Source organism: Dermacentor albipictus, chromosome 7, assembly GCF_038994185.2.
Source record: "Dermacentor albipictus isolate Rhodes 1998 colony chromosome 7, USDA_Dalb.pri_finalv2, whole genome shotgun sequence".
Classification (NCBI taxonomy): domain Eukaryota; kingdom Metazoa; phylum Arthropoda; class Arachnida; order Ixodida; family Ixodidae; genus Dermacentor; species Dermacentor albipictus.
Window position 1 is genome coordinate 69392803 of NC_091827.1, and position 11280 is coordinate 69404082.

Sequence of the window (11280 nt, forward strand, 5' to 3'; positions counted from 1 at the left end):
GTTTTCGCCCCCATCGAAATGCGACCGCCATGGCCGAGATTCGAACCCGTGACCTCGTGCTCATGCAGCCCAACACCATAGCCACTGAGCAACCACCGCGGGTAATACTTATTTCCATGAAGCAGTTTCGATTAGGCATCCAGGAGGTGGATGCGTCATGACGTCAGGGATACACTGGCTCACATCTTTCGTGTGAGCGCTGCGGTTACGGCACACTGCGGAATGAAACCGGTGTGGCATCCTGGATTATCACTTTTTTTAGTAACTACAACACCATCGTAGGGTTCGCCTTATCACTACATAGAGCCAGCTAACTTTGTTCTATGGCATGGCGTCACAATAATGTAGACAAAGCCGGACCCTGCATTTCGAGCTAACTTTAGCATGAAAATAAATTATATTGCGGTTCCCAGCCCTGATAATTGTTAAGTGTGGTCCTTTTACGAGCGCAAAGTATGTGGTGGACTTCACACCGCTTAGAAGATGTGTTCCATGCAGCACTCATTTCCCCATAGGACAATGGTACGCCATCATCAGTTATAAGTGTCGTTGGGTTTGGTTCAGGACTCAAAAATTCGGATGATCAGAAATATGCGCTTAACATTTGCATGCAAACAGGGTCATCTGGTCCAGCGCCGCCATATAATAAAATACGCACTGAGTGCCAGAAAAATTACATGGCCCAGCCAGGGCACCCCATCAATTCAAAGCACGGTTTTCGAGGCGCCAAGTCGTACGTAAGAATCACGTACGTATAGAATCAAACTTAGTAGCAGAAAGCTTTTACTTCGCGGAAGAAGGCGCGATGAGGGAGTATGGAAAGGAGATCGAGCGCAAAACAAAAAAAAAACATAGTCGCATTGTGAAGCGAACAAAGTGAGCGAAAGAAATGAAACAGATGAAATCACTACCCTTTTGGTAAGCACGTTAACTACGGAAAGCACTGCTTTGGAGTCATTGTACCAGTTCACCTGGAGGCGAGGTTACAAAAGTCTTGCTACTGAGATCGCACGCATCTGGTTAGCGCAAGAGCAATGCAAGCACGAATACATGAGATTAGTTCAGGACACCGGAATGAAACGAGTATGTGTGTACGGGAGAAGACCTGAGAGAAAAAAAAAGAACAGTTCACATTGCACTATCCTTCCATATGACGGCTCCAAAGCGTCGGTCCATGTCCACCTCTTAACGGTATGGTTGGTAAGGCGATGGGTGGAATAGCCTAACCATACCGTTAAGAGGTGGAGATATAGACGGATGCTTTGGAGCCGTCATACAGAAAGAGACCCACAATCTAGGGATCCGTATCATCGGCCAGGTCACCCCGCTCTTGCGCCGTGGGGATGGTGCATCGACTCGAAGGCTGCAAGGTCAACTGAAACCGCGCGAGCCTACGCAGAGCCTTCGACAGGTTGTCCCGCTTAGCGCGCGTACTATTCGCCGCGGTCCAGAGCAATTTCAGCATCTCATGGGTGCACGCCCGCTTCGTGTTGGTACGCCTGGCCGTGGTGTACCAAGCGAGTGTCTGCCTCTTGGCGACCTCGTTTCCCAAGAAGTCGTGGACAGCCAGCGCCGCGAACGCATTCAGCTCGAACAGGGCGCCCTTGGTAGCGCTCGCGGAAGCGTCGCAGGTGGCGGCAGCGTCGAGTGGGCCGGGTTCCCGTGGCGGCGTCTGGTGCTGCTGCGCCGCACTTCGCCATGGTCCGGTGGGGGTCGTCGAAGGACCAGGCGCTTCCAGGCCCTGGCGTGCGACAGCTGCGGCGGGGAAGCTCTCGGACACTGGAACGACATAGTCGGCGCCACTACCGCTCAACGTCGACGTGCAGGATGCGGTGTCCAATTCCCAGTCAACGCATTTCGGGGTGGAACAAGCGTCGGTCAACGTCGACAGGTAAGACACGGTGTCCTGTTCGCGATCAACGTAGTACGTGGCGGAACAAGCATCGGTGCAAGCGTCCCGCACAACAGGTTCGGTGCGTTGCGACGAGACGAAAGCTTGCTCGGTGGGGCCATTTCCTTGCGCTGACTCTTCCGGAGCATTGCAACCACTGTCCTGTCCATTCGATGTCTGGTCGCACGACTGCGACCACAGGCTATCCGCGGCACCGACCGCGCTTACTATCAAAGGCATCGACGCTGTGGAATAAGCTCCACTGGTGCCCGTCGAACGTTGGTCCGTATTTTCTGCTGATGCAGGCGGGCTAGCGCTGATAACCGCAGCTGCGTCTTCTGTCTGATCGCTACCGACGAGTTCAGCATCCTCACTTTCATCATCTGTACAAGTACTCTCAGATTCAGTGTCAGGGCCAGATTCGCAATTCAAGGACCCAGCTGACTCAGCAAATGCAGCGGTGTCCGAGATTTCTTGCAAGTCTTCAGAAGCCACGTCGTCACCCTGCGCGTCAATGACTTCCTCGTAGACGCCGAGCTCGGGACACTCGACTTCTTCGCTAGACTCGGACCTTTCACGCAATTCCCGAACAGTCAAAGCGACATCGGCGGTTTCTGTAAGGTCTGCAGTGCTCATAATTTGAGAAGCCATGTCTTCGCCGACTGCCTGCTCCGTCCAACGGTCTGTGGTGCTGTCAGGACTTGCCAACAGCGTCCATGAGGAACTGACTTCAGGTGTGGATCGTCGAAATTCCTGCCCGTCATCCACACGATCGGGTCCCGAAGTGCTTGTCGCAGGATGAGGATCCCTTCGCACTTCAGCATCGCCACTGGCGTCTTCACTGCTGCGCGACAAGCATGAACGATCTGCAATCTGGAGATCTATATCTTTTACTGCCTTCTTTTTCTCCTTCGGTGCCCGTTTGTCGAGCGCAGGTAATGTCGTCATCGAGACTCGTCTCTTAGAGGCGTCCCTGATGCATTCAGTTCTGCGTGCAGCAGCGCTTTGCTGTCCTTTATCCGTCGCTCCAAGAGCTATGACCTCCGTGTAGTCAACAGCAGGTTGCGCACTTGCCTTCACTTTGCGAATAGAGGGCCTAATTGAAACGGTCTGCGTTTTCGTCTGAGCGTGGTGTACAGAAGACGCAGGCAACGCATCCTGGCGTTTCATCCAGCGGTCACCTTCCCGCATCCGCTCAGCTTGCGCCTCGGTGCTGGCTCGCGACGCGCTCCTCGTTTCCGCAGTGGTGTCACGTGTCCCCTCCCTGAGCCTAGCTTCGCTCGCGACCCTGGCGGCAATGCGTTGCGTCATCTCCTCGACGACGCTCCGTGACCGTATCCTGGACGTCGTCCCCCTCACCGAATCTCGCGAGCAGTGCGTTCTTCCACGGCCCTCGATGCCCCTGGCCTCAGAACTGGAGGAACTATGGAACTCCCTGCCGCCTTCGCGGTAATAGTTGTTAGTGGTCCCTTGCGACCGCTGCGCCCTCCAGCCCACTTCCCGCGGCGGCGGTCCCACCGAACGGCTGCGCGTTCTACACTGAGGGCGCTGCGGTGACTCCGGCGAATAGTCAGGTCCACCGCCGACTACGTCTCGGCGATGGCCGTGCCACGTGCGGTCGTGCGACACGCCGCCATTGTCTCCGAGGCCTCCGCGGACGCCTCCGCGGAAGCCTCGAGCTCGGTCGGAACAGCCTCCTCGCACGCGAGGAAACCTCGGCGGTCTCGCCGGCTGAGGAGTGCCGCCTCTAAAGAAGGGCCTGCGTGGTGGCGCTGGGCCGCCGCGGTTGAACCGCGGCGACAAGGCCCAGCCACCGCGTGCTGGAGGCCCGAAGGGAGGGCGACCGAACCGAGGTCCGCGTCCGCGAAACGGCGGGCCGCGTCCGTAGCCGCCTCTCGGTCCGAACGGCCTCGCCACACGACCCCGGAAGAGCATTCGGGGTGGCCTGAAGTTCCCTCGGAAGGCTCCGGCGCCGCGTGCGATGAAGTCGCCTCTGCATTCGTACCTGCGTGGGTGGGCAGAGTGAACAGCAATTATTCACTCATTCATGCGCAAAAAGAAATGTTTTAATGGTAACACAATTCTTAAAATCGAACGTGGCAGATGGCACAATTACGTGAGAAATTAATTGTGTGAATACTTAACTAGAACACTTCGATCAAGTATCTGTTTCAACGCAATCGCTTCAGAGATATATGCAGTTGCATTTTATAAAGCGCGGCGGATGCACAACGGCATATTCTTGTGAGGGGCTATGCCGCCATGCATGCGCGCGTGACGTTTTGCGATAGCATTTATTTATTTATCTTTGTGGGTGATGAAGCATCGCAATAGTTTGAACAGTTCGTCGCAGCTTGGCGAAGGGCTGCATCAGGAGACTCGACCAAACCGACGTCACTTGCCGGCTCATGAACGCGTCATGTATACGTGTTGCTTCGTAGATGTGCGCTCGACGAGTGCTGCCAAGGGGAGTGCAAAATGGTGAAATTTTCCGTTGTGGGAGCTTCGAAACGCCGGGGAGCACAACACGGTGCGGTTACGACTGCTGGCATTCTCGGACGATGCCATTTGCAGCGGACGACGCTATTTGCACCGCTGCCATTTGCGTCGCGATCTGGAAGCACGTATGAAGATTTGCGAGTGCATTTGCTAGAATCATATACGGCAACATCGAATCTTGTCTGCAGGGTGCGTTCAGATAAGACTGACAAAGGGGGTCCCGACTATTCTTAGCTTTCAGTGAAATTCTTACATGTGGTGGCAAAATGTCTCCGTAAGGCAATCAACCTTTGTCTTGCGAAATATAGCACAGATATTGTGGGAAAAAAAAGTCTTTTACTAAAGGTGGAAAAGGTGAAGGTGAAAGGGTGGAAGTACCCACACTCGTCAAGATGGCGGGAGAAGCGTGTGGTAACCATCTTTTCCGTTCATTTACAAATGGTTGGAGTAAGCGAGACTGGCCGCATATTGAAGAGTTGCGTTGGTTGCTTGCCAGGTTTCGGTATAGGCATGACAACGGAATGCTTCCATTGCTTAGGCAGGCAGCCGTCATGGCAATGCTTGTTGATTAACTCTAGGAGCTTGTGCTTCGTAGCTGCGTCCGCGTTGTGGAGCATGCTCCAGGAGATCCCGTCTCGTCCTGAGGCACCGTTTCGCTTCACTCGCGAAAGAGCTAGCTCTAGCTCAAAAAAAGGTATGAGTGGTGCACTGATGCCGTCCCACTTCTGAGAAGACACAGGGGTGTAGGTATCGGGTGATGGCAAATGAATGGGCTGCTGAAAAAATGTATACACAGTGTCACGCTCTAGTTGGCGGTCTGGCCGGTGCAGATCAGGATATCCTCCATGTTATTCCTAGTTCGGAAGGTGCGCCACAAGCGACCTAAACCGGAACGGTGTGACAGAGTGCTATAGACAGAAGTCTAGCGACCTCTCCCGGCTGAGCTGCTTAGCTTATCTTCTCGCCTCTGCTGTACTTTAGCGAAACGTCAACAATTTCTTGTAATCCCTTCTTGATAATATATGTACTTTCCCTCTGCCTGCTTCCTGCTTTCCCAGAGGTTGAGGAGGTGGGTCTCTGCTGTAGAGACATCAGTTATCAGCAGAGCGGCAGTGGTGGCTTGTTCTCTGGCCCTTCGCAGGAGGTCCTGAACAGGAAGTTCTAGATGCTCATCGAGCGTCTCACTGAACTTTTCCATTGACTGCCTGAGTAGTGCGTCGATTCGTTTTCTTAGAGTTGAGTTCAGTTCAACACAAATTGGGTAATGATCACCATCCACCGACTCGTGGCCGCAACGCCAATCCTTAAAGGGACTGACTACTGGTCAGAATGTGTTGTGAGACGTTGATGGAAATGGAGTGACCATGATTTATAGTGATAGATTACAGCACGCTGTTCGCGATTTAAGGGGGAATTATAGTTTTGGATTGGCGAAGAAAGTCTGAAAGACCAGTAAGCGGCCGGACCTGGCGGTAAAATCTTGGTACTGCGGATGTACTCTATGAGATCCCTCTACGCAAGTCGATTGCCATTAAGTGCAGCAAAATTGTTGCTTAAAATTGCAGTAGGTATATAATTAGACACTCGCGCATTATTCTATGCTTCGGAAACCAAAAAGGCACGCGTGGCTACGGCAACACGCTGAACTCCGTATCAAGTGTAAAGGCGTCGTTTCGTTTTCGAGCCGATTGGTTTCGTTTTGACGGCCTAAATACCAAAGCAGTCGGACAGTAGACCAAGAAAACACGTAGCTATTATCGCACAAATCATTTAACAATTTGGAAAACATAAATCGCAGTAACATCGACTTGATAAACAAAATCATACTTTGTTACAGCGCAGCCACGTGTACACTTGTCGTCTGCCTCTCACTAATGCAGGTGTATAATCGCCATCGCGCTCTCCTATCACTGTTTCCAGCATGCTTCCAATGAACGCTGCATCCTCACTGCAGATCGAAATATTCTTATGAAAAATGTTCCACGGCGTTTTCCGCGTTAGCGCTTCATGATTATACACTCTGACCATTAAGCTTTCCATTGCACTAAAAAGTCGATACCACGAAAACTGGTTGTCAGTCCCTTTAATGATGTTGTCAATGTGCCAGGTCAGGTATGGTATCGTGTCACGTTGTCCAGGTTGCATGCCGCGTCGCGTAGCATAGTCTAGATAATTGGCCAATAAAAGCCCTGCCTTGTCACTGGCTGCTGTGAGAAGTCTTGCTCCTTTTGAGCTTGAGTTTCGGCAGCGTCATATTTCATGCGGCGCATCGGATTCCCCACCTACCAGAATGGGATCTCTTGGGTAGGCGTATTTCAACTGCCATAACCAATCACCATTTGTGTCCTGTAATTTTGGCGGTGGTCTGTAGTAAGCGCTAGCGATCACTATACGCTTCTTCTTGTAACGTTTTCTCGCTGCTACAATTTCTTGATGTGGCATGCAGAAGGTGGCGGTGTTCAGCTGCGCATGCGGTTCTCTGTGTACAAAAATGGCTGCTTGTGCTTGTATTTTTTCCCGTCAGTAATGAGCGTGTGTGATGCTAGGAGAAAACAAAGGCTTTGTAGTGATGAAGACCAGGACTTGGTCTTTTGCAGCAGAAGAATGCTAGGATAACCTATACACTCGAATAGAAGATTCAGTTCTCATGCATAGGTTTGAAGACCTCGACAGTTTCACTGTGAGATGTCCGGTGTATCTCCGGGGGAAATAGCCGCCATGTTTATGCTGTTAGTAGGAGGCCGAGCTTTGCTTTCTGGCAGAGCTGTGCTTTGTTGGGGGTGGCTGCTTGTATTTAGGGCGTCCAGGCCTTGTAAAATATAGTCTTCCTCTAGGCGGAACCTCTGCTCTTCTGCATGAACAGAACTGAGCTGGTTTGTAATCCTGTCTAGTGCACACAGCTTCGCCATGATTGTGGACAGTTACGTTATAAGTGATGGCATTCGCGGACAATGTTATTTGCATCGGTGCTATTTGTGTATCGACCTGGAAGCTCGTTAGATTGTCCGGCTTGCTTCTTCTCTTGGGCGTCAAGTCTTTTCGTGATATTCGCCAATGCTGCCATAATGTTTTCGTTCGCAAGCATATTGGGTTTTTCGGATACCGACTTCGATGTGGGCGGCGGGCACTTCTTTGTGGCGCTGGGTTTCGAGGAGCAGAGATCTTATCAGACGCCGGAGAAGTAGAAGGGCTGGTCAGGGGGTTCTACTTGTCTTCTTTTCTTCTAGTAACTCGTTGAAAGCACGTTGTGCCGTAAGCATCAAGGACCGTGCCTTTCAAGATCGGCTTGCGCCTTGGCTATAGCTTGGTCTGAAGCTCGGATTGTGAGTGGCGAGGTTGCTTCGGTAAAATTCACTTGACGTACTGCGCTGCCTACTTGGCGTCGTGTGGGGACGGTGCTTGAGTTGACCGCTTCCTTTCTGTCGAGGTGTCGGTGAGTTCGATTCATGTCTTTGAAATGTTGGGGTGATTGACCTTTTGTTATTAGGTCTAGAGTTGGCATCATGTCGTCGTGTTGGGCTTCTTGACCGTACTGACGGAGGGCAGAGAGTCTATGATGCTCTGTACGGACACGTGGGCCTTGTTGCCATATGGCCTTCTTGGCATCTCACAAAGAAGGGCGCTCCGCACTGGATGCCTTGATCGTGGTTGACTCCACACTGGGAACGTACCAGTTGGTTTGGACAAAATGCTTGCATGTGGCCACTTTTGTAACAAGAAAGGCATAATACTGGCCGGTTCATGAATGGGTGGGTCTTGAGGGAACTTATAGTAGTAGACCCTCTGCGGAATGCTAAGCGCCCAACATCTGCGCTGCAAGGACTGTGCTATGTGGGGAAGAAAATGTTTTCCATGAAATCCCGGTTCGTGCTACCAGGCTCTATCTGGTGTATTACAAACCGCACGGTGTTCTTTGGGAATGCCACGTAGCTAGTGGCACTGACAGTACTCCACTTCAGATCGGATAGCGTCTTGACTTGCCTCGAAATATTCACAGCATGCTGCTGTTCTTTCACAACAGCTGTGATCATGTTGCTTCTGCTGTCATATTTGTAGACCGTTAGCCTAACCGATTGCGCGTCACCTGCAAGTTTGTTCAGTGCAAGGACTAGTGTGGCACGTGGAAATGAAATGTCACGTCCCTCCGTAAGCCTAATGACTACTACGTAGCATGGCAATTCTTTAAGGTACTTTAAGTTTTCTGCATTTCGCTTCTCATAGCCTGTCGCGCTTGCCTGGTACAGTTTGCCACTGGGTAGCATTGACTTCCTGAGTCTCGGCTGCGTCTGGGTCCGGGCCGAGTTTCGCCCGCTTCGCTTGCGGCTCGTGAACACTAAAGACGCTGGGTCATCTTCCCTTTGTGCGGTTTTGCTTTTGTTCCAAGCGTCAATTTTCATCCTTTCTAAGGGCGCATCGACTTGCGATGGTGGCGCCATGACCACGGCCCCACGTTGAGCGGCCAAGGCCTAGCGTTAGGCCTAACGCTATGCCTAACTCAAGCGAAGGCGGCGTTGAAATCATAAAGTGAAGAGTGCGCAGAACTTACACCTTGCTGTCCAAGTGCGAATGGCCTTATTGATGTCGGCGACCGCGTTTGGGTTGGTCATGTCAAGAGCAGATCCCGTGAGGAGCCGTGCTGTAGAGCTTCTATCTTCCAAGATTTGCTCGCTTAAAGTGTCGTCAGCCCGCGCGTGTAGACGCCAGCCGTAACACACACACACACACGCACGCACACACACACACACACACACACACACACACACGCACGCACGCACGCACGCACGCACGCACGCACACACACACACACACACACACACACACAGACACACGCGCGCGCGTCTTCCATCCCCAGTGCGCTCAGCAAAATTCTCTTTCTTTCAACAACCTCTAATGTAGTGGCTTTTTCCATAGTCAGACGCCAGCTTTTATATATGGTTCTTGTCGCGACGGAGAAGGCGTTTTGTGCGTGTGCATGGAGGACGGGGTAGCCCCCATAACAGCCGTTCCTCCCATTCCACGCCCCTTTGGACTTGCTTTCACATTTAACCGTTCTCTTTCATCCATGTCCCCCTTTCTGGGGTTTCTGTTCCATGAGGAAGAGGGGAATGGAAATTTCTGGCGGGGGGGTGGGGGGGGGGGGGGTGTTTCGATCCCAACTCTCCGGCTACGCCAATGCCCCCAATTTGGCATCAAATAGGTGCGTTGAAGAGCGGCCCATACCCAGTGACACATCACCCCACGTGCCACCCACATCTTTAGGCTGCACTGCATACCTTCGGGATCGGCCCCTATACATATTTAGATTGCACTATTCTTTCGCAACTCATTTGCCTCTTTCTCTCCGAGATTATGAAATGATTATGATTCTCTCCGAGATGGGTTATGGAAACTCGCAAGATACCCGTTTCAGAAAACTGGGTCCATGTCGTCAAGAATACTTCGCCATTCGAATCATAAAAAACAAACAAACGTGCACATAATCCGCCGCGGTAGCTCTGTTCAAAAGCGTTGCGCTGCTGAGCACGGGGGTCGCGAGACCACAGCGCCAGCGCAGCAGCCGCATTCGGATAGGGGCAGTACTAAAAAAAAAATAAAAAAAAAACCTCCTCGTGACACCGTGCTTTGGGTTACAGCTACGGCGTCTCTCGATGCCAGCGAGTTCCTTATGGATGCTAAATACTTCCATTCAATAGATCCATCTCGCTAAGGACACCCAGTCAAGACTCACTGAGGTTCGCTCAGACCCACAGTATAAGCGAGTCTGAATGAGTCGACTCACCAGTGAACTTACCTTCCGTTGTTATTGCCGCTGTAGCTGTCGCTGCCGCCTCCACCGCCGCCTCCTCCTCCATAGTCATCGTCCCCGCATTCGTCGCCGAAGTAGCGCTGCTCCTCGGCAGGTTCTGACATTTGCTCGATGCTCCGAGACATGTCGTCCTTTCTCCCAGGACCGCCTCGCGACAATGCCATCACAACGCGATCGACGTTTTCCGTACTGCTAGGCTTGCCTGGCTGTTCAGTAGCGGTTTATTAGCGCTGCTATGCTTCTTTTCTAACAGAACGGAACGCGCTGTGCGCGTGATTTCGGATGGCTGCTGCACCTTCCACCTCTCCGAACTCGCTCGCGGCACGCGCCGTGTAGAAGCCAACGCATTAGACTCTCGTGAGAACGTGCGAGAGGGTAACGTGGCGGGCGACAGTAGCCTTTGGTACGCGATGGCAGTCTTACCGCGATGGTCTCCACAACACAAACAAGCGATCAGAAAGACGCGGTAAACTCGCTTCCCCTTCGCACCTCGGTAGTTTCTTGGAGCACTGTGAAAGCTACGGGACTCGTTGCCTGGTGAATGCCCTCAAGGGTGAATGGCCGTACCTAAGATGAATCTCAAGATGAATCCATCCGCACCGTGTGTGTATACCTGGTTTCTGCTCGCCGTCCTGCTGATCAGCGCTCCCAGATTTTTCGGGTGCGTCGATACAAAGATGTATTGGTGTTGCATGTTATAAGCCGCGTTCACCTGAATGCCACAGTGGAACGTCGCATTATATGTCTGTACACCTTTTCATTTACCAGGTGACTTGGAGGAAGGAGAAACTTAGCAGAGGCCCTGAGGTCACTCTTTCTAAAGCTCAGTGCGAGAAATTGTAACTCCGCCATCTTGTCGTGCCGGATTCTCCTCTCTTGTTTACATTTCTCGCCTTTGACGCGCAACCACGCTGGGCTATTAGCCCCGAGAATTAGGAGTGGCGCCCTCTCGCGAGTGACGTCACGGCCAGGACGCCGCTCGCTCCGGCTCGCTCGGCTGCCGCGCGCGCTCGTTCCCTTCGTGTATGCTTGGGGCATGGGTGGCTCGAGCCGTACGTATTGAAGAATACGTCGGCTTCTTTCA

General features: G+C 52.3%; 1 protein-coding gene across 1 annotated transcript; it reads right to left on the reverse strand.

Moving 5' to 3' along the window:
* Window positions 1-716: 716 nt before the first annotated feature.
* Window positions 717-10753, reverse strand: LOC139048019 (streptococcal hemagglutinin-like). The gene is made up of 2 exons (XM_070522362.1): window positions 10182-10753; window positions 717-3896 (listed from the first exon to the last, which is right to left on the reverse strand). The coding sequence occupies exons 1-2, from the start codon at window positions 10358-10360 to the stop codon at window positions 1295-1297; spliced, it is 2781 nt and encodes a 926-aa protein (XP_070378463.1). The 5' UTR covers window positions 10361-10753; the 3' UTR covers window positions 717-1294.
* Between the last annotated feature and the right edge of the window lie 527 nt (window positions 10754-11280).